Source organism: Rana temporaria, chromosome 2, assembly GCF_905171775.1.
Source record: "Rana temporaria chromosome 2, aRanTem1.1, whole genome shotgun sequence".
Lineage (NCBI taxonomy): Eukaryota > Metazoa > Chordata > Amphibia > Anura > Ranidae > Rana > Rana temporaria.
Window position 1 is genome coordinate 392,746,834 of NC_053490.1, and position 24,782 is coordinate 392,771,615.

Here is a 24,782-nt window from a genome sequence, read left to right on the forward strand (position 1 = left end):
CGTGCTCACCCCCTCCCTTGGACTACGGAGAGTCGGGACCCCACTAATACACAGCTCCTTTCTCTATCTGCAACGTAGAGAGCGTCCTGACTCTCCTGTAGTCCAAGGGAGGGGGCGAGCATGACACTCCACACCAGGGAGAAAGCCTTGCATTAGTGTGTGGAGTTACAGACAGAAGAACAGGAAGTGAGGATTTCTCAGAAGAAAGTGGCTGTGGCTATTTTTATCTCTGATTGCTGTATAAATGTCAATGGTCCCAAAAAAGATCGCTGCCATTACTAGTAAAAAAAAAAATAATAAAAAAGTCATAAATATATCCCCTATTTACCAAACATATGTTGAAGAATACATATTGCCCTAAATTGATGAAAAAAAATGTTTTTATTCTGGGATATGTATTATAGTAAAAAGTAAAAAATATATATTTTTTTCAAAATTGTTAGTCTTTTTTTGTTTATAGCACAAACAATAAAAAACGCAGAGGTGATCAAATACCACCGAAAGAAAGGTGGTATTTGATTTTGTGGGGGAAAAAAAGGACATACATTTTTTTGGGGTACATCGTCACACGGCCACGCAATTGTCAGTGGCTATAGCAACGCAGGGCCATATTGCAAAAAATGGCCTGGTCATTAAGTGGTTGAACTCCCCACATAATCAGGCTGGCAGTTGTGAAAAAACACTTTCTTAAGAAAGACATCAATGCAAACAGGTAATCCAGTTATAAGGGTGCAACCAATACAAGCAAGAGGAAAAGAGAAGAAGAATCGTGTAGTACCTTGATTTATTTATAAAAGAAAAGGGTACTCACAAATGTCAAAGAAAAACAAGCATAAAAAATACCACACTGGTCTGAGAAGTAGGAGGGCGTGATGATACGCCTTTGTCTTGCAGTTTTAAAAAAAATATATTTTTTTTTTACATCGGGTTTACAACCACTTTTAACATCTACCAAGTTTAATTGGTGAAACTTCTCTTGATATATACATATAGACAATAGACATGTGCACACTGAAATATTTTGTTTTCGGAATTTCGTTTTGCCTTCCCCTTTCCCCTGGGGGAGCTATATTATCCTCCCCTACCTGAACAAGCATTCTTATTTCCATAAAACTTCCTATTGTTCCTATGGATTGGGGTACAGGTAGCCTCCCTTTATTTATTTAATGTCGATAGGTTTATCTCCCATAGGTCCTACTTTTGTAAGGGGCTTATTTATATAAGATTGTGAATAACAGAACATTGGAGGAGGAGAAGTTGAAGTTTTTTGATGGGACTTTTCTTTTACTCTGATTTAGAACAGAGTGGATATATAAATCTTTGTATATTTCAACACGTTGTTTTACACTACACTGATAATGATTATTGTACAAATGTGTTCACAGAGTAATGTGATGATATAGTGGAGCACATCTTGTTTAGGATTGTATTACTGTTTGTTCTAAAGAAATAGTGCCATACAAATTTTGTATAGTTTTTTGTTATTATTATTTTTCTTTTCAAGATACAGCACAACCCAATTTTTGTTTACTTTGTCTCAAGTGGTCGTCTATTTGGGTACCAGTTAGTGCTGCTGTAGTTTAAAATCATAAGGCTTTATGCACCAAGGGCAGGTTCCTCCTTCATTACTTTAATGCAGTAAATACACAATCGTGTGCAAGGAATAAAAAAAAAAACGTATTTTGCTTGCACATAATTTGATGAAGATGTCAAAATACTCATTCACTAGGATATGGGGCAAATTCCCTTGCCAAGTGCAACTTCCCTTGAAGTGAGCAGCCTATTAGCCTTTGAGTTGGCCCCTATGAGATGGCAGCTCACTGGAAACAATGCACTCCCTGACCCACAATCTCAGACAGAAGTCCATCAGTAGGTCAACTTCTGAAGAATAGGACTGCTCGAAAAACTTTCATTCGATCAGCTGTTGCAGCCATTTGGAGGAGCCCTGCTGTCAGAATACAATAGCACATTGGCATGGCAAGCTGACCAAGATTGCACCACACTTCAAATGCGTGAGATCGGCAGGTGCATGCTGGGTAGTCAGAATGCACGGAATCCAGGAAGAAGGACACTGTGGCTTCAGATGCCCACACTGGAGATGGCCGCGCTGTGCAGGAACTTCACAAAGTAAGAAAACAATGCTGCACAAGTAGGCATAGTTTACAGCATACCTAAGTTACATTGCACAAGGCGATAGTATTCTAGGGGTGTTTTTTATCTTAAAGTCATATTTCGCCCAGAAATCCGCTTTAAACATTTGTCTCTTTTAAAACATGTATATTGATCAATCATCCAATCAGTCTAGCACAAGTCATGACATTTGCTAATATTCTAAGGGTCTATCCATAAATTTTTTCACACATGATTACCACGTCATCCATTCTGTAATAGCATCTTATATGAAAAATGGGCGAATCTTGATTGAAAGTTGTGTCAATCATGGGCAACAACATTGATAAATAGACCTCTAAGTATCTATCATTTCACTTATTCTTTGCCATTATAACTGTTGGGCTGACACTCAGACCTTTGGTGACCATTTTAGGGCATAGTTTTTACAACCTTTCTTCTAACCCTATTCCTGTGTTCATAGAAAAGTGAGGATTAGGAAAACAGCCCCCAAAATGTACACCTTTAAAGAGAACATCAGCAATGGACGACATCATATTTCTATTTTCAAATAGTCCCTTTAACTACTTCAATACAGGCATTTTCACCCCCTTCCTGCCCAGGCCAATTTTCAGCTTTTAGCAGTGTAACATTTTGAATGACAATTGCGCGGTCATGCTACGCTGTACCCAAAATACATTTTTACATTTTTTTCCCCACAAATAGAGGTTTCTTTTGGTGGTATTTGATCACCTCTGCGGTTTTTATTTTTTTGTGCAATAAACAAAAAAAATTGCGACAAGTTTAAAAAACATTTTTTTTGCTATAATAAATATCCCAATTATTTTTTAAAAATATATTTTTTTCCCTAGGTTTAGGCCGATATGTATTCTTCTACATATTTTTTGTAAAAAAAAAATTGCAATAAGCGGATACTGATTGGTTTGCGCAAAAGTTATAGCGCCTACAAAATAGGGGAAAAATTTATGGCATTTTAATTTTTTTACTAGTAATGGCGGCAATCTGCGATTTGTATCATGACTGTGACATTGCGGCTGACACATACAGCTGACACATCAGACACTTTTGACACTATTTTGGGACCACTGACTTTATTACAGCGATCAGTGCTATAAATATGCACTGATTACTGTAAAAATTTCACTGGCAGTTAAAACTAGGGGGCGATCAAGGGGTTAACTGTGTGTCCTAGGGAGTGATTCTAACTGTGGGGGAGGGGACTGACTTGGGGAGGTGACTTATCAGTGTCCCTATATACAAGGAAAACACGATTGGTTCTCCTCTTCCCTGACAGGATGTGGATCTGTGTTTACACACACAGATCCACGTCTCTGCTCTGTGACGAGCAATCGCGGGTGCCCGGCGGACATCGCGACTACTGGGCATGTGCACTGGCTCCCAAATGACGTGGCACGCACGCCCTATACCGCCGGGAAGCCGTGGATGTCATATGACAATGCGTGGTAGGGAAGTGGTTAAAATGTAAAAAAAAATTCATGGATATGTACTAGGATTAAGCCAAGGACCCAACAATCAATTAAATGTTTTTTATATTGTGAGATTTATGTATTTGTTGGTGATATCCTTATTTTCAGCATTTTGAAGTCAATGTGCTGTTTATTAAACTGCTGTGTAGAGTCTTTTATAGCAGCCAGGAGTTTAGCTTTCACAATGTATCTTTGCCTAATTTTTACCAGTCTATCTGTCTTGCAATGCATTATATCAGTTTTATACATGACAAGGTGACCTGTATTGGTAGGAAGGAGTTGTACCAGTCTTTACTTATTTCCTTATTTCTGTTTACTGTTGATGTTATACCCTGATGTAATTTGTCTTCCCCTATTTCCCCATTCTTCCTGTTAAGATATGCTTTTTTTATTTACTTCTCCCTTCTGTTTGCAGTCCCTCACAGTCTATTAATGAGCTAATTAACTAAATTACAAATGTTGTATTTAAAGATTTGGCAATGTATACCAATTATCAACTTTTTATTTTCCTTATACCGATACTTTGTTGCACTTAAAGTGGAACTTTATGTAAATAAATATTTATCAGGCAGGATTAATGGAGAAGAGACATACCGGGGGTTGATTTACTAACGGCAAATAGACTGTGCACTTTGCAGTTGCTCCAGAGCTTAGGAAATGATCAGAAGCTCTGCTGACTTCTAATCATGTGCAAAAATTAATTCCCCCCCCCCCCCTTGCATGTGATTGGGTATTCTTTGCAAAGTGAGGCTTTACCTCATTTACTAAGCTCTGGAGCAACTGCATTTTGCAAAGTGCACAGTCTACTATGTCTCTTCTGCATTAAATTATTCATATCTTATTTTTTACAATGTACACTTAACTGTGCATGTGCAGCTTAGTGTTCAATTTCAGCATCGGCCAAGATAAAAAAAACTCCCGCATGCGCTGGAGTAACGTCATCTCAGCCCCACTGATCAAAATGGCAGGAGATGGGAACCTGAAAGAAGACTGGCTGAAGATGTCAGTGGCCGGCAAGGATGCTTCTGGACAATGCATTACTGGAATGAAGGGCACTATGCGGGTGGTTTTAACCCCTTTTCGTCCGCTAGCGGGGGTTAAAAACGTCCCGCTAGCATCCAAATACCTCCGCAAAAACGACGGTAAAGCGCCGCTAAAAATAGTGCCGCTTTACGGCTGATGACTAGGCGTGAAAGCAGCCTTAGTAAGCACTATGAATGCAGTTGTGTACTTCTTTAAGTGCCTGTTCACACATAGTGCACAGGAAGAATGGCATTCACTGCTAGGGCACATAGAAAACATGTGCCTCTCTCACAGTGCAGCTCAGTCCAGGCATTGCACCTGACAAATTATGGCATTGGTGCATAAACCATAATTATTTTTTCAATTTTTTCAAAGAATGGGTTTAAGTTATTAAAAAATAACATTTACGGGTTTCTTGCCAATTAAGATACAAAATCGTGCTGAAAGGGAATTGCTCAATAATGTAATTTATGCAACTATTTATAATTCAGAACGTACATAAGCAACACAGCCAACATCACAATCATATGATAGGCAGGCTTCAAGGCTACATTTCCATCCTTTAAACATTTGGCATATTTTGTAAAGTCCACTTCCCGGATAGCACATACATGACCAGTTTTACAGTAGTTATCACAATTTTCTAGATCGTAGCTGACCGAGTTGTACTCGTAGTACTTCTGTAGAAAGCAAGTTTCAGTAGATATTTTCTTCAGTACATCGTGCATAGACCGTGGAGATCCATCTGGCACCAGAAATGATTCCGTAAGGCGGTATTCCTTCTCCCACCTAGGTGACTCATTATTGGCATATGTAAGGTTCAAGTAGTAAGTGACCATGTCCTGAAAAAGTAATATGTGGTGTTTACATTCATGGCAATAACAACTGAAATTAAGCATAGAACTGTTTTTAACATGAAATACATGTCCCTAATGAGTGTTCTTGTTGCATTTCTTTTTGAAGATTAAAGGTTACACAAAACAGAACATAGGCATCATTGGTTTCATGTTGCACAGGGATATATCATTACATACAGCATCTTCAAGGAATTAGCATGCTACCATAAGTAGACAATACCACTAAGTAAGCAACACGTGGTCTCAATTGTAGAACCAGATGTATATAGATCTATATAGAAAGGGTAGGGAGGAGAATCCAATTGTGGAAGGGTACAGAGGAGGCGAGTGCCTTAAAGCCTTGTTGGGGTGTCATAGGCCACATGTGACAATCACAGGTCTATTAGGTGACGTCAAAATGAATGACCCACAAGTCCCAGATCAGTTGTTTGAATTTAGACTAAGGCCCCATGCACACTATTAGATTTTCTGCAGATTTTTGTCTTCAGATTTACCAAAACCATACAGTATAATATGAGGTCAAACCTTAAGAGTTTCAATTTGTATGTAATCAGGCAGGCCCTTTCACTACATGGTTTTACTAAATCTAAAGACAAAAATCTGCAGAAAATCTAATAGTGTGTATGGGGCTTAAGGCAGGCCATACACATTGCAAATTTCTCCCCTGCAACCACAGGTTGCAGGAAAGAAATCTGCACGATTCCCCCATGAACACAGACAGTGTCGAAAGGGGAATCAGCAATTGTGTTCTCCAAGAAGGGGAAGCTATAGCAGCTGCTAGCGATAATCGCAAGAGAATCCAGCAGGCTGGTTGTACCCAAGTTGATCGATCGTTCAACTTGGTGCATTCAGCTTCGAATCTCGGCCGGTTTCTGCTGAACTAGCTGAGATTCGACCCGTGTATGGCTGACCTAAGGAGTCTACGTATAAAAAAATGCATAATCATTAATCTAGCAAATCTGCATGTACATTCATTCTATGCAAATTGGACAAAAAATAAAAAATGTTCTTTAGGCTATGAGGTGATAAAGACCTCCCAAATACTTAAGCCCTTCACGCATTTTTAGGTAATGGATAGTTATTGTATTCTGCAGTAATGATCTATCATTTGGGATGAGTCAAAACAGATTATCTATACCCAAGAAGTTACAGTCACCTGGTTCAAACGATACTCAAAAGGATGTCTCAGCGATAGGGTGGTATTTAGATGTAGCACCCTCTAGCATAGGTAGGTACTAGAAGTGAGGTTTTTGGTGTTAGCTGCCAGTGCAGGCAAATTTAAGCAGGTCTATGCTGCGAGCTGGGCCTGTTTGTTTTTTGATCTGGGGGCAGGGAGTGGTTAGTGTAGCAGTCGGTGTGATTGACATGTACTTCAGCTTTTGGGTGCCCCCCCTGTTTCCAGTGAGAATGTTCTGGAAAATGGGCAGGGCTGAGAGTTGGAGTGGCATGGGGTCTATGTAGGAACTCTGACCAATCCCCAACTAGGATTGGTGGGGGGCGGGCCTCCTATATATTCCCTCAGTCAGCCTGCTGGGGAGGTAGTTGTCGACCAGGTGAACTGAAGGTGGAGAGCTAGACTGTGTGCTGGAGAGACACCCCCATCTGGGGGGTGTGGATCCGGCAGAGGAGCTGGAAAGGAGCCTCTCCTTACACGGTCATGGAGAGATGTCCTGGTACAGGAGCTGGAGAGCAGTTGGTCTGCATGGTCCAGGTAAATTCTTCAGAAAGGACTCGGGGCAGGAGTCGGTGAGTGAGGCACAGTGGAGATCTGGAAGAGGCACGCCAGGAGTGCTGGGAGGGAGCCTTACCTGACACGGTCATGGAAAGGTGTCCTGGAGACTGTAGAGTTTGTGTCAAATCGATGCAGCCCGAGGGCACAGGATTTGCAAGTCGGGACTGCTGGGATCAGTAGTCCATCATGAAATATTTTCCTCAAGTAATATCCACGGCCACAAAAAGGGGTACTGCAATCCCCTGGCCTATTCAGGATCATCAATTGAAACTAATAGGACTTATTCAGATTGAGGCCTAGTGGGCTGAAGATGGCGGGACAGGAGTACTAATCTGACAGGAAAGTGATGTGCAGGAGGAGAAGTGTCCTGAGGTAAAGATCTGCAGGGAGAGTGCAAAGGCGGGAAAGTTCTGAGGTAAAAAGTCTGTCAGGATTAGGGTCCGGCGTTTTATCCCATCTGAGGAGTGCAACGTATAAACCTCTATATCCTTTGTAAAGATAATGAGTAAACCATTTGTACATGTAAAGCTGGATCCGCTCAATTTGTTCTATGGGCATCCCATATACCTTCCCCCGACTAAGTTCAATCCCCTAAATAAAACAAGAAAACATTGTCTACAGGTGTGACGTATGGATGTCTGGCAGCAGGGTGAATATGCGTGGATGTTTGTAACTTATAGCAACACACCGCTAAATGGGCAACTTGGTGATATTTGTGTAGCCTAGGATGAAATAGATGAGGTTTAGGAAGTCTTGGTGTGTGATGCACTGGAACCCACTGGAAAGCACCAAAAATGCACTGGAACACACATGTCCTTGTTTATGCTTGATTCACACTAATGCGTTTTTTATGCTTTTTGCCTTTTGCCATTTTAACATGGGTTCCTATAGAACACCTTTACATCAATGCATTTTTGTGCCTCTGCATTTTTGGAAAGGGTCAGGGACTGTTTTCATGCAAAGTGCAGTGTTTTGCATGTAATAGACTTCAATGGACCCGCATCCAAAAAGTTTTTATCGCGATTTTACAGCAATTTTGCCACGATTTGTGTGTTTTTTCTTTTACATTCACTGTATATAGCTGGTTGCTAAGGAGCAGGCCAGGAAGCCAATCGCCATTTCCTTAGCAACGGATGAGTCATCAACTGTCAGCAGGCTTCCCCGCTGACGGCTGAATGTAAAAAAAATAAAAAAAAAGTTACTGGCTAAAAGAAAAAAAAAATGATGAAAAAAACAGCATGGGGTTCCCCTTCAGTCCATACAAGGCCCCTCGGTCTGGTATGGATTTTGAGGGGATACCCCTGTGCCAATTTATTTTTATAATGGTGTGGGGTCCCCCCCAAAATCCATACCAGACCCTTACCTGAGCATGCAGCTCATCAGGAAAGGGAGGGGACGAGCGAGCTCCCCCTCCTGAACCATACCAGACCGCATAGCCTCAACACCCAAAATCACCTTGCCCGATGTTGATGGGGACAAGGACCTCTTCCCGACAACCCTGGCCGGTGGTCTGCGGGGGGGCTTATCGGAATCTGAAAGCCCCATATAACAAGGGGGCTCCCAGATCCCAGCCCCCCCTATGTGAATGGGTATCGGGTACTATGAAGATGGCTATTTTTTTTTTAAAAAGGACTTGTCAAAAACTGTCTCTATTTTTTTTACATTTCACTGCTTTTTTGGTGAATGGGTAGGGGTACGATTTACTCGGATAAGGGTCTTGTATAGATTTGAGGGGGGTTGCCATTTTTTTTCTTAATTGGCGTGGGGGTGTCCCCTCCCAATCCATGCCAGACCGAGGGGCCTGGTATGGACTGGGGGATCCCATGCTGTTTTTTTCATACATTTTTATAGCCAGCTATTTTTTTTTACATTCAGTTGTCTCAGCCGGGAAGCTTGCTTACATCTGATGACTCATGCATTGCTAAGGACGCGATGGCTAGATTCCCAACCCACTACTTCGCAACCAGCAATATACAGTAAATTAAAAAATTAAAATTGCAAAATGCAAATCGCTCTTAATTCTAAGCTAAAAACAGCAAAAAGCACTTTAGAAATGCTCAAAAGCAGCATGCATAGATGTGAATCGAGTCTAATGAAATTTCAGGGTTCAAATTACAACAAGTAACTTAAGACCCCTTTCACACTGAGGCCCTTTGCATGCGCTATAGCACTTAAAATAGCACCTGCAAAGCGCCATGAAAGAGCCGCTCCATTCACTCCATTGTGAGAGGCTTTCACACTGGAGCGGTGCGCTGGCAGGGCACCAGAAAAAGTCCTCCCAGCAGCTTATTTGCAGCGTGTTAGGAGCGGTGAATAATTGAATACTAAAGCGCCCCTGCCCATTGAAATTAATGGACCGCGCCTCCGAACCGCCGGCAAAGTGGCGCTGTAGCAGCGCTTTTAACCCTTTTTCGTCTGCTAGCAGGTGTTAAAAGCATCCCGATATCGCCCATAAAGCACCGCAAATATGACGGTAAATCGCCACTAAAAATAGCGGCATTTTACCGCCGACGCTCACAGCGCTGTGAGCGTGAAAGCACTCTAAGGGTGTTATGGAGTTTGGCAGATAGAAACTCCATCAATTGAATCTCCTCAGTATGGGTATAGAAGTCCTTTTGTGATGGCGGAGCAGTTTTTTTTTCCAGTGCAATGCTGTTAGACATTTTGAGGCAGACAGGGTTTGAGCGATACATTGGTTAATTTTAGAGGGTACATCATTTAAAGGTACTCCTAGAACAGTGATGGCGAACCTAGGCACCCCAGATGTTTTGGAACTACATTTCCCATGATGCTCATGCACTCTGTAGTGTAGTTGAGCATCATGGGAAATGTAGTTCCAAAACATCTGGGGTGCCAAGGTTCGCCATCACTGTCCTAGAAGGTAATGTAGAGGGTCTGGAGAAATCAGTTTGTCAGGAAGTTTTACAATCTAGGCCATCAATGTATGTGAAAAAGGTTCAATTCTGTGATAGGAACAGATGATTTAAAGGGTCACTAAAGGAAATTTTTTTTTTTTTTTGCTGAAATGACTGTTTACAGGGTTTAGAGACAGAAAAGTTATCTGATTCCTTTTAAAAATGATTACAAATAGATAAAAAAAATCAATCATATAATGTGCCTGTAGGTTAGTTTCACTTTTAAACTGTTTTCATGTTCCTGTGAACTAGAGAGACACACAGAACAAAATAAAACAAATCCAGGGCAGTGTTTTGTTTTTAAAATGAATCTGATTGGTTCTGTTAAGTTTTAGACACACAGTAATGACAGCTTAGACCTACAGTGAAAAGCTCCCAGTATGATGGTTATAAGGAAAAAGACAACCAGGAAGTGTGGAGATCAGAGCAGAATTACAGCCACTTCAAAGCAAAAACGAACAATAAGGACATGAAACCAGTACTGCAGTAAGGTAAAGGAAGCTATTTAGCTAAAAAAAAAAATCCTTTAGTGATCCTTTAAAGTGTCCACTGACTCTTTGCACCTCCAGCATAAGTTCTGGGGTGAACTACCAACAAGAGATAATTCTAAATGAGTTCCCTTGGAATATTGAGCACATAGCACTTTATAACTAATGTTTACTAAGTCACCTGTATTGGCTCAAGAGGGGAAGGAAATTAAAAGAGCTTCAACTGTTTATATCAGTGCAATTACCGTATGTCAGATGTATAACTCTTTACCATAAGGCAGTGATGTTCAAGATTTTCAAGGCCAAGACCTCAAAATCAGACAAGGAATTTTACAGGATCTCATATATGTGGTAAATGGATATTTACCACCAAATATTCATTTAGATTTCAATTAAGGTCCAATAAATCATTAAATAAGCATTTACTTCATATATTCAATAAAAGGGATTAACATATAATAGTATATTTACAAGAAAACAAAGAGCTGGTGTGAGATGGGTGGAGGTAGTGCTCATTCCCCAATGGTATGCACACAACAAAAAAAAAAATAGCCCATGGGACTGTTAGATAGTCACACCTCAGACATAAAAAGTAAAATTTCTTTACGAGAAAAATACTTGGTTATATTCTCGCACTATATTCCTCCCCTACTGCTAAAATAAAAGTCAATGGATGCCTGTCGGATGCCTTCTCTGTGTCCAACGGAACACGGCAGGGATGCCCCTTATCGCCTATTATTTTTATTCTTATTCTGGAACCCCTTCTCTGTAAAATTCGGAATAACCCTGATATTAAAGGTATTGAAATAAATAAGATTCACTATAAATTGGCCGCCTATGCTGACGATATTTTGCTGTTTCTTGCTAATCCGATTGTGACAATACCTAATCTATTAAAAGATTTTACACTTTTTTATTCCTTATCTAACTTAAAAATCAATTTTTAAAAGTCTAAAGCACTGAATATCTCATTAACTAATGATATTGTCTCCCTATGTAAAAACAATTTTCCATTTAGCTGGGAAGACAAATCCATTACTTACCTTGGTATCCAGTTACCCTCGGATTTGCGAGAACTATACACCCTGAATTTTACTCCAGTACTCCCTAATATACAGGCTGACATACAAAATTGGAACAAAAGTTTCTTCTCCTGGTTCGGTAGAGCCGCTATACTTAAAATGAACGTCCTCCCCAGACTTTTATACCTTTTTCAGACTGTCCCTATCAGACTGCCTGCTTCCTTCTTTACTACATTTAAAAAACTATGTTTAAAATTTATTTGGAACTCCAAACAACCCAGAATTAGTTGGGATAAATTGGTTGTTCCTAAACTTTTGGGTGGCATCGGTTTACCAGACATCCAAAAATATCATTGGGCTTGCCTCCTGACACGCGTTATTGATTGGCACTTACACGGTGAGACTAAAGCATGGATTGAACTTGAGGGTTTGTTTTCTTCACTACCCTTGTGTCACCTACCATGGATTTGCTCCCGTAGAACACCGCGCAGCATTATTAACCATCCCTTAACTAACCCGACCTTGAAAGTGTTCAGATCCCTTTGTAAGAATTTTGGTATGGCCTCTGTTCCTGGCCCTTTGACCCCAATTGTTCACAATCCAGATATACCTGTAAAATATTTTGATCCTCACAGCTCTTGTCCATCTCCTAATGTATCTATTAGGACAGAATCCTTTTTTGATAAAGGCCGTGCACTCTCATATGATACTTACACGATCAATCACCCAGATTGTTGCATCTCCTCCTCGGATTATGAAAATATTATACATTTCCTCTCTGTATCTCCATCACATTCAGAATGGTTTAAACTCAAAACGCCTTTTGAAAGATTATGCGTTAAATCTTCTCCTCAAAGGCACCTAATTTCCTCTATCTATGCCATTTTTTTTCTGCAGTTAACCCCAAAATTGACTGCAATACCCAAAAATGGGAAAAGGATCTGAATATATCCCTTTCTAACGAGGAATGGTCGCGTATTTTCCATCACATACATAAGGGCTCCTTAAATGTCATGATACAAGAAAATAGCTTCAAAATTTACTCCAGGTGGTACAGAACTCCAGTTATCACTCATAAATATATCCCTAATTCTACACCCTTATGTTGGCGATGTGAATCTGAACATGGCACACTCTTGCACTTATGGTGGGAGTGTTGTCTTATTCAACCTTTCTGGAAGAAAGTCCATGAATTGATTTCCCATATTGTGACCATTGTCCCTGAATTCACGGCAACCCAATATTTACTACACCACAGTTCAATATCAAAAGATACTTATAAACGGTCTGTTTTACCTCATCTTATTAATGCCGCCAGACTCTGTATCTCTACCCATTAGAAAACTAAAAATCCCCCTTCTATATCTGAATGGTTATGGAAAAATTGGACATATTGCCGACATGGAAAACCTGATCTATCAGGCTAGAGACTCTCCCACTACTTTTTTTGATACTTGGGCCTGTTGGTTGAACTTTAAAAACACTAGGGAATTTCTTCAACTATCTGATGCTTCTTTATAGTCTTACGGATTCTATTTTACTTATTGTAATATGTTACATAACCCCCCCACCCCTTTTTTTTTCTTTACCCCCTCTTTATGGCTATATGACTATGTTTGTCGTAGCTTATGATCTGTACTGTGCTGTTTACTATACCCATTGTCTTTGTTATACAATGAGAATTGATTGTATGCATTCATACTTATATTTTATTAATTCAATAAAATATTTGAAACAAAAAGTAACATTTCTAAACAATTTATTAACAAACGTTTAAAAAAAAAAACACATTGTACAGAAATATAAGATAAACATCAATACACTGATAAATTTACATTCGTATAGGAAACCTTTCCATGGGACCTAGATATACCATGAGGATAGTTGCCAAAAGTCTAGGACAGCTGGGCTGTGGGTCTCAACGCGTTTGGAGAAATCGTACTTCTTCGGGAGAAATAAATAAAGAAGCGACCAAATTTTTTTTTATAAAAATGTATTGTTTTTTAATTAAATATGTGTTAAATGTATATATATCTATATAAATAGATATCTCTCTTTCGCTCTCTCTCTCTCTCTCTATATCTATATATATATATATATATATATATATATATATATATAATTACATACATACACACACACACACACACACACATATATATATATCCACTTAAGGACAGAAGGTGTTTTTCAGATTCGGTGTTTACAAGACTAAAACAGTTTTTTTTTGCTAGAAAATTACTTAAAACCCCCAAACATTATATATTTATTTTTTTCTAACACCCTAGAGAATAAAATGACGGTCATCGCAATACATTTTGTAACACCGTATTTGCGCAGCGGTTTTACAAGCGCACTTTTTTGAATTAAAAAATAAGACAACAATAAATTTGGCCCAATTTTTTTACATATTGTGAAAGATAATGTTACCCCGAGTAAAATGATACCCAACATGTCACGCTTTAAAATTGCGCCCGCTCGTGGGATGGCGTCAAACTTTTACCCTTAAAAATCTCGATAGGCGACGTTTAAAAAAATCTATAGGTTGCATTTTTTGAGCTACAGAGTAGCTCTAGGGCTATAATTATTGCTCTCGCTCTAATGATCGCAGCGATACCTCACTTGTGTGGTTTGAATACCGTTTATATGCGGGCGCTACTCGCGTATGCGTTCGCTTCTGCGCGCGAGCTCGTCGGGACGGGCGCTTTAAAAAAAATTTTTTTTGTTTTCTTATTTATTTTTATTTATTTTATTATTTTTTACACTGAAATAAAAAAAAAAATGATCACTTTTATTCCTATTACAAGGAATGTAAACATCCCTTGTAATAGAAAAAAGCATGACAGGTCCTCTTAAATATGAGATCTGGGGTCAAAAAGACCTCAGATCTCATATTTAGACTTAAAAGCAAAAAAAAAGGGAAAATTTGTCATTTAAAAAAATGACAACAAAAAAATTGTCTCTTTAAGAGGCTGGGCGGGAGGGGGGGGGGCCCTCTCCCGCCACCGATAACGGCGATCTCGCGGCGAATCCACCGCGGAGACCGCCGTTATCGTTTACACGGCCGCCCACTGTAAAGATGGATACCTCAGTTGTGGCAGCAGCTGCTGCCGTTACTGAGATATCCATCTTTAAAAACAGGACATATATATACAGTGGGCGGGCGTTAAGTGGATATATACAGACACACACACACACATTTAACACATATTTAATTAAAAAACAATACATTTGTATTTATTTTTTTGGCTTTATTTATTTATTTACAGTTGGTAAGAAAATCCTAGCCTACTGGCACCCCATAGGTGGCTAGCTATGAAGTAGACAGAAAGTTGATATGTTCCATGAGTGTAACCACACGAGGACAAAAGGACTTCAAAGAAGAATATAAAATGAAAATAGAATGCAACCAGTTCCACCAGTCTTCCCAGAGGAGCTGTGAAATGGCGGGGAGATGAAACCCAGCGAGGAGCACATGGATGTCAATCCAGCGTAGGGAAATGCCCACACCTATAACAATCAACAAATAATACCAAATAAAATCTAGCAAAACAAATGAATATATAAACCCATATAATGCAACTAGATCTAATAATGCAATAGAATGTGACTCAAAAATGGGATTGTAAAAACAAAAAAAACAAAAAAAAAACACATGCCAGTGTGCTATATAGGATTGAATTAAATAATGACGTTTCTGGTTACCAACTCAGAAGAATAGTGTATGGTATAATGTGAATGAAATATGTTGTGTGATTAATAGCATAGCTCATGTGCAAATGTTATAAGGAAGAAAACTGCATAATAACGATGATGTATAAGAATAAATCTCTCATGGGTGTGAATGATAAATAAATGATGCAACACAATAAATATCTATGTATAGATGACCAACGGTATATGTGCCAGTGTGCCACAGTCGGGATGGATCGGAAGCACACTATGTACTTCATAAAAAGGTACTATAGAAGAAAAATTATTATTTTAATATCCAAAAACGAGGGGTGGAAAGTGGGTGGAACTCCGCTTTAAGTGAATGAGTTTTAAGGCTTGGTCCAGCCAAATGATTATACTTAAAAAAACACTGGTACTTTTTGACCAGTGACCCAGTTATCTCCAAATTTGTTCCCCTGCAACCACTAGTAGTGGTTGCGGGGGAACAACAGTGAGTGAGTGTTGTGACCACTTGCATAGACACGTGTGATGGGGCCCCCTTCTTCTTGTGGTTCCTTATAACATGGGGCCATCAGCTATTTAAGAGTCACACTTTTTTAATTCAATCATCACTAGCACATATACCACGGTCATCTATACATAGATATTAATTGTTTTGCATCATTTATTTATCATTAATACCTATGGAGAGATTTATTCTTATACGTCATCATTATTATTATGCACAGTTTTCTTCCTTATAACATTTGCACATGAGCGATGCTATTAATCACACAACATTGCCTAATGTTTCATTCAGGTTTGCACCATACACTATTCTTCTGAAGTTAAAAACCAGAAACTTCATTATTTAACTATTTAATTCAATCCTATATAGCACACCAGCATGTTGTTTTGTTTTTTTATGTTTTTGTAGCACTAACCCTGAAGGAGCTGCTGGTTTGTTTTGGGTGGCATGTTACCTCATGGCTCCTCCGCCGTCTAGGGGTGTATGGTGCATATAGCAGTAATGGAATGTCCACGACAGGTGTCTTTCTGTGCTCTTTATTACCCAGCCGGGTAAAAACAATAAAACTTGTGGTGAAGAGTAGAGGTGAAGCAGAAGGAGAAATAGCAGATTCAGGCGTAATAGTAGGGAAACAGTCCTGCTTCCAACGACACTAAAGCCCTGTACACGCGATCGGATCGTCTGATGAAAACGGACCGATGGACTGTTTTCATCAGACGAACCGATCGTGTGTGGGCCCCATCGGTTTTTTATCCATCGATGAAAAAAAATAGAACCTGTTTTAAATGTTTCTTATGGTTAAAAAACTGATAGAAAATAACTATCGTCTGTGGGAAAATCCATCGGTCAAAAATCTATGCATGCTCAGAATCAAGTCGACGCATGCTCGGAAGCATTGAACTTCATTTTTCTCAGCATGTCGTAGTGTTTTACATCACCGCGTTGGACACGATCGTAGTTTTAACCGATGGTGTGTAGGCAAGACTGATGAAAGTCAGCTTCATCGGATATCCGATGAAAAAATCCATCGAATTAGATTCCATCAGATATCCGATCGTGTGTACAGGGCTTTAGTCTTCTTCGCCACTCCAGCCGGAGTAGGTATAGCGTACCTGGACAGGCCTCTCTCACTGACCTGGCAGCTAGAGTATCACTCGGAACTTAGGGTAAAAGTCTCTGCCACAGACCCTTCTTAGGATTGAAATAGCGGCGATAGCTCTCCTTAAAAGACTTTGGCCTGGATCTCCTTCAGGTAGTTTGCAGGTTACCGACTGATAGGTGACCAACGTCCAACCTCTCAGTACCCGGTTACCTTGTCGAGACCCTATTGGATCGCCAGCCTCTCTTGGCTCTCCTCAGATGGACTCCCCATGAACAGCTTCCTCTTACTGGGAACACGCTTGGGATCTTCGCAGGATTGGGGACCCAGTCGATTACTGGGGCCCAGCCACAGCTTTAAATGTTCCGGACCAACGTTGTCCCAAAACCAGGAACACCGCGTGGCACGTGCACCCTGGCCTGGAGGGCCATTTCGCTGGAGTGCCTTGATGCAGTCACCCTGAAGGTGGGTGCCGCACTAGAAGAAGAACCCAGACCAATGGCGTTTGTCTCATAAATACCCTCCCCCAGCATGCACAGCGAGGAAAACCCTTCCTGATAGGCTGCTGCGGAAGCACCCAAACCTCGACTCCACTGCTGCCACCTGTTGTCCTGGGGTGGGAACAGCACCCCAGAAGCGACAGAATGAGCCCACAGTCAGCCAAGCTGAGACAGAGACCCAAATTTTAACAAATCAGCTGGGTCAGAGCTAATTAACTCTCTGACCCCCTCTAAATTTAACTTAGCACCGGTACTTAGAAGTAACCAGGTGCTTCATTTTTTTTTCACATTCCCATTTTTGGGTCACATTATATTACATTATTAGATTTAGTTACATTTTATGGGTTTATATATTCATTTGTTTTACTAGATTTTATTTGGTATTATTTGTTGATTGTTATAGGTGTGGGCATTTCCATATGCTGGATTGACATCCATTGCCCAGGCTCTGGTCCATGTGCTCCTTGCTGGGTTTCATCTCCCCGCCCTTTCACAGCTCCCAGGGGAAGACTGGTGGAACTGGTGGCATTCTATTTTCATTTTATATTCTTCTTTCTTCTTTGAAGTCCTTTTGTCCTTGTGTGGTTACACTCATGGAACATATCAACTTCCTCTCTACTTCATAGCTAGCCACCTATGGGGTGCCAGTAGGCTAGGATTTTCTTACAAACTGTGAGTTGAATATCATATGATAAGATATATACACATATTTAAAGATATATACACATTTCACACATATTTAATTAAAAAACGATTTATTTATTTATTTTAGTTGCTTCTTTATTCATTTACTTATGCCTTTGATCTCCAGACACTTTCCTGTGCTTCTCCCAAAGAAGCAAGATTTCTCTCGCAAAATGCGTCGAGACCCACAGCACAGCTGTCCTGGACTATTGGCAACTATCCTAATGGTATATCTAAGTTCGATGGAAAGGTTTCCTATACGAATGTAAATTTATCAATGTATTGATGTTTATCTTATATTTCTGTACAATGTGTTGTTTTTAAATGTTTGTTAATAAATTGTTTATAAATTTTACTTTATATGTCTGAAGTGTGACTAACAGTCCCATGGGCTATTTTGTTTTTTGTTGTGTGCGTAACATATAATAGTGACTTACGGCAAGTACAGGGCCACTGATAGAGGGGTACAGGCAGTACTCCTGAACTGGGCCCAAATCTCATTGGGTCAGCAGGGGACCCAATGCGATAACGATGATGATGGAGTCAGCCAGCTATAACACTGATGGCAGATAACATACAATGTGTATGGGCTAAGATGTACAATATCTGGCATGATTTTTTATGCTTAGGAACGTAGTGTGTGAAAGGCAGCCAAGGAAATAGCCAATTAAAGTGTTCCTGGAAGCAGCCACCTAACTTGATGTTCGGCCAAACTACAGCCTTTGAACTGGGCATAGAGATTCAGGAGTATGCCAGTAACCCCACCCCACCCCAACCCTACCTGTATTACATCATCAATCGCAAAGCTTCTGCTATTGCTGCATAGGTGAGAAAAAAAAGCTTAATTAATTTTGGAGGCCATTGCTAGCCACATTCCAGGTGATGATTTCCCTAGCATTACCAGAAAAACTATAATACATAGCGTGCTAATATCTTGAGGCTGGTGTCTAATTATTTTCCAGGCGCAGGTTAATAAAAATGACAGTTGTGTGCTGCAGGCAGAGAAAGGGATAACTAATGTTTACTATCAACTTTATCTCCCACAGGGGTCTTTTCCCCCTAGCCTTTTGTGATGGGGTTGGCGAGCCTTACTAAATTTTAGTGCAAGGTCTGCAATACTTTCTCGGATGTTCTTAAAGCTGAACTCCAGATGAAAAGATGCAATACATGTAGCACCCTGCCCTAGTCAGGCTAAATGTAGTTTTTGACTCTGTGGAGCAAAAATTTATTTGTTGGCCAGGTTTCCCTAACCTTGGTGGTGGCTTACTCTTGTCTGTCTCTGGAAGAAGCTTGCAGAAACAGACTAAGGAGTCAGCCACAGAGTTATGAATATTTATATGACTTCGGCCAATTCCTGGGAGGCGATGCGCAGAAGGTGGCTGGGGAGAAGATAAATGCTTGGGAGCCTTGTTCAGAGGGTTTCCCCTGGGGCTGCTGCCCCTGGGATGCAGCCTGTCTACTGTGTACGGAGGCTGTTGCTAGGCCTTAGCATACTCTTAGCTGAGGGCCTGGAAGAACTTGGACTAAAAGACCTGGAGGAGGACCCTTTTATCACTGCAGAGTGTCGCATGGAAGCTGGTCGGCGACTACTGTCCTTGGACAATGCAAGTAGGAGCCGAGGATTACATGTGCTTTAGGGGTTAATGCAAGTGGTTTTTGTAAGGCCTGGGGCTGCTCAAGCAGAGTCTCAGATTAGCTGGCTATCCCTCCTACATCCAGTAAAAGCTGCTTCTAAAGAATTAATGCTTGAGAATCTGCTCTTGTACTAGATGGCATTCTTGTAGTGTCCTGAGCTCTTATCCATCTCTCCTGTTCTATTGTTTCAAAGCTACACACATATATTCATATTTTGGACTTGTTTATGATATTATTTATCATCTAATACTGTTATTTGGCACTGTATTATTTTCATATTTCACTATTGTTCAGTTATACAGAGCCGCTACACTTATAGCAGTTATTTTGTGGGAGCACATTAGTGGCAGCTGCAGTATTTTGCACAGATATTATATTTTATTTTATGATCACAAGGTTAACCATGTTCAATTAGTGCCATCAGCAAGTTTTCACTTACTTGCTTATATTATTATTTTATTCATTGTTCCATACCCCATTGCCATAATAGCACGCAACTACCACAATTTACATCCAAAGAGTAAAATCACCCATGTCTCTATTGGAGGCTTTGTTTTGGCAATAGAGGCAGCTGAAAGAAATGTTGCTGGTTCCACATCAGCAGTGTATGAGAAGACACCAGGCATGGAGATAAGGGGAGACATGGGGAGGGGAGAGAGGTCGAGTCTATGGGAGGTCACTGGGGAAGGGGACACTTTTAGATAGGCTGGTTGCCCATCATTTTTATTGGCAACTCTGTTGGAGTTTCTTTTGGAAATTTCCCGGGCTTATTGGGCCCTGCCCCCGTTGAAAGCCTCAGAAATACAAAGGGAGGGCTCAAACCGACTCTTTTCCACATGGGATTTCAGAGGAAGGACTGCTGCATCATTTAGTCCTACTGGAGCACATGGCCCCCCTATGGGTCATCCTGCTGGGATTCTCCCTGGAACCAGGGCTCCACCAGAAATGGACTGGAGCTAAATGGACTGTATGATCCTGGGCCGACTGTATTAGTTAGTTAGGACTGAACTCTGTTTCATGTACAGTGTGCTGTTGAAACTTCACTGAGCATTCAGCAGCACTGTTAATTAAAGTCCTTGTAAAAGCACCAGTTTTTTTTTTTTTTTACCTTCATGCACTATGCATGAAGGTAAAAAACCTTCTGTGTGCAGCTGAAGCCCCCCTACATCCAGTAAAAGCTGCTTCTAAAGGATTAATGCTTGAAAATCTAGATGTACTAGATGACATTCTTGGAGTATCCTGAACTCTTATCCCTCTCTCCTGTTCTAATGCTTCAAAGCTACACAAATACATCCCCTAGACTAGATAGATCAGTGGCGTCACTAGGGTTGGTGTCACCCGGTGCGGTAAAACATGGTGTCACCCCCCCTCTGTCTTGGCTGCCCAGCACCAAGCAGGCAGCGCACGGGCACAGGGCGCACCCCAAACCAGCCCCTGTAAATGATAGTATAGGGCAGTATAGTGGCAGGTTAGGGTAGTATAGAGTGGTATAGTGGCAGGTTGGTGTAGTGGTGTGCTGGGCATGTCGGCTAAAAAAAATAAAAAAAACGGGATGGTGTCACCCCTCTAGCGGGTGTCACCCGGGTGCGGACCGCACCCCCCTAGCAACACCTCTGAGATAGATGAGCTAATCATTCTGTCAGTCTGGATTCTGCTTCCATAAACAAGACCCCTGTTAGCACTTAAGCATTGTAGCACAACTGACAGGTGCCTAGTGCTGCTTCTTCTTCTCTCAATAAGATTACTGCTGTACAGGGACAGAAAGATTCTGATACCAGTTCTAACTTGGGTACTTACACTGCTTGCATTTGAAAAGTACATTTAATGATGTAATAATTGTAGCGCTCACCCCCGAAGGAGCCGCTGATTAGTTTGGGATCGGCGTACTAAGTTGCCCTCTTGTTCTGTCTAGGGTGACACTTGTGAGTGTAGATAAAGAGTGAGTGTCCAGACAGCAAATAAGTTTCCAATGCTTTATTCCAAGGCCCGACACGGCCAACATCAACATGGCACACAATAGAGAAAGGTTGATGAGCAAGGAGAGAACTTTGGTATCAGGCCTTGGATATGAAGGAGAGCAAACCCGCTCTCAGCAATAATAAGCTCAACTCGTCGCCACTCCAGCTAGAGTGGGTAAAGTGCCGCCGGACAGGCGACTATCATAGGCCTGCAGCCGGAGCGCCACTTGTAAATCGCTAGGAGGAAACAGGCCTCTGCCACAGGCTTTGCAATTTGAAATATAAGAGATCAGGTTGAATGAATCCTCCCAGACAGTTCAAATAGTGTCACCAATTGACAGCTTTAAGCATACCTGTCATGCAGTGTGGTGACGGGATCCCCGATGGTTCGTCTATGCCTCCTGGACAACCCCTAGTTCTAGGTTCTCCCTGGGCCGATACCCATCGCACAGCTCTCAGCTTAGGATCCTCCCAGCAGAGGGTTTGGGACCCAGCAAGCCGCTGGGGCCCCTCTCAGTGTTAGGTTGAGGCTCCGCATGGTGCGCAACCTCAGTGAAGTAGGCCACGGTGGCGGGGCCCATGGATGCGCGCACCCTGAAGGTGGATGCCGCACCTGGAACTCGGGCCCCGCACAGAACAGCTAACTCATGGCCGCTGCCACAGATCTACCTCCCCCAGCATGCCCAACGAGGGAAAACACTCCTCTGATTGGCTGCTTGGGGAAGGTGAGTCCATAGGAACCCCTCTAGCACCAACTGTCGCCCTGGGGTGGTAACGCACCCCTGGAGCGCAGACTGACCCACAGGACAGTTCTGAATTGACAGCAGGCCAAATTTCAATAAATTGTGAATAGGAGTAAACTAATCCTCCCATTCCCCACTAACTTTGGCGTAGCGCCCATACTGAAAGTAAGGGGGCGCTACATAATGATTACTGAACTATATTCATTCATTTATTTTATATCTGCCTGGAGTTCAAAATTTAAAGCTGGCAGGATTTCTATATGTAGCAAGGTCCCGGGCCTCCAAAGGCCTAATGGTGACATCCAGAGTCAGGGATAGTTGACATCTGTATTTGTAGCGGGGGTTACAAGGCATGGTGGGTGTGATGCAAGATAGAGTGATGGGCGCCAGACACTTTTTGAATGCAAAAGATATTTATTGTCTCTTAACGAAACTGTGGGAGAAAGGGTTAGGGCCAGGACAACCTTAAGTAGATGCAATGATAATTGGCAGACTCCAAGACGTCTATAGGTAGACAGCTATACAGGGGAAGGCCTCCAGCTGGATATCACTTCTGTAAAGGTAGGACCGCTGTCTCTTATGGCAACAAATCTTGTAACAGTCACTAACGGTAGTTGTATTTAACTATTGGCAACACAGAATAGTTCTTCTCTTACACTACAGTCTCTCACTGTAAAGTTTTACTTACTGAGCTCCCAGTCTCGCACTAGACCTCCAGATCCAATCGCCACTAAATCTCCTGAGCTCTTCCACAGCTAGCATGCTGTATACTCCTCAAGCGTTACCCCCGCTATCCTGCTGGGTCCCTAACTTGGTACTCGATGCTCCTCAAGCGTAACCCCCTGCTGTCCTGCTGGGTCCCTGGCTTGGCACCTGCTGAAGCTTTCCCCTCTTCTTCACCGTTGCCGGCTGATGAGAAGACTGCTCTGGTACTGGCTCTAGCTACCTCACTGTAGTCTCCAGGTAACAAGGCGGATAGTCCCTTAGTGGCGACAGCTTCCCCTCTACCTCCAACCACAATTGTTTCCCCCTTCCGGGTGAACCTTTACAACTTGGCTGGGCTCCAATCCTGCAGTCCCAACCCTACGGTGCTTCTCTTGCTCCTCTATAGGTCTCGGGCAGCCAGGTGTCCATGAGATAGGACTCAGGCTTCCCGCCTAGAAACCCAGGGTGACATAGCATACGTCCACCCAGACAGCCGTCCAGGTGGCACAGAACCCCGATCACCTGACTCCACCCAAATAAATAGGCTCTCCCAGCAGGCCAAGGGACCAATGAAACCCCTGCCAATTTGCTGAGACACCCTATCTATTCATAGTCTGACCTTGCTACACCCTTGTCAATCTAATGCCACCAGCAAGCACCACCTAGTGACAGAAGAGAAAAGGTACAGCAATTCAGAGTTAGAGAGGAATCAGTGGATCTTCTAACAATCAGCCAGGATGATTAATACCTGACAAACTAAATTTATTAGCAACCCTGCCTAAACACCAGGGTGCTATATAATCACACAGAAAATTACACAAAAATGCTATGGAAAATGTGTTAATAACAGTGTTTTATCAGTGATGAACTTAGTGCATATACATTCAATTTTTCTTTTTTATATTTATATTTCAAATCGCACAAAATAGTCACACCAATTTTTCACAAAAATGCCAATATTACCAGTGTTCTATCAGTGATAACTTAATGCATATACATGTCAGAAAATGAAGAGTGCTGGAAAAATATGCAGATTAAAGTCCTTATTCAACTGTGACCATTTCCAAGTCCTTGCAAATAAATGATTCCAATCCACCTTGCGGGCCAGATTCACATAGGTTACACGGATCTAAAGATCCGCTAACCTATGTGATTTAAGATCCGCCGCCGCAATTTTTTAAAGCAAATGCTAATTCACAAAGCACTTACCTCAAAACTTGCGGCGGCATATCTTAAATTCCGCGGCTAGGGGGAGTGTAGTATTTAAATCAGGCGCGTCCCCGCGCCGATTTAACTGCGCATGCGCCGTCCACAAATTTTCCCGGCGTGCATTGCTCCCAATGACGTCGCTAGGACGTTATTGGTTTCGGCGTGAGCGTAACTTGCGTCCAGCGCTTTTGTGAATCGACGTATGCAAACGACGTAAAGTTTCAAAATTCGAAGCAGGAACGACGGCCATAATTAACATTGGCTGCACCTCATAGAAGCAGGGGTAACTATACGCCGAAAAAAGCCGAACGCAAACGACGTAAAAAAAGCGCCAGGCGGTCGTTTGTTTCGGAATAGGCGTAACTGCTCATTAGCATAATCGTTGCGTAAAAGATAGGGAAGCGCCACCTAG

At 41.6% G+C, this 24,782-nt stretch overlaps 1 protein-coding gene across 2 annotated transcripts in view; it reads right to left on the minus strand.

The window, feature by feature from the left end:
* Positions 1–5,081: 5,081 nt before the first annotated feature.
* SMPDL3B (sphingomyelin phosphodiesterase acid like 3B) overlaps positions 5,082–24,782 on the minus strand; it is a 53,813-nt gene continuing 34,112 nt past the window's right edge. The window contains exon 8 of one of the 2 annotated variants that reach the window (XM_040338042.1): positions 5,082–5,482. In XM_040338042.1, coding sequence (XP_040193976.1) covers positions 5,117–5,482 — 366 coding nt within the window. In that variant the 3' untranslated portion in view covers positions 5,082–5,116. The remainder of the gene's footprint in view (positions 5,483–24,782) is intronic. The other variant, XM_040338043.1, reaches the window with a different exon arrangement.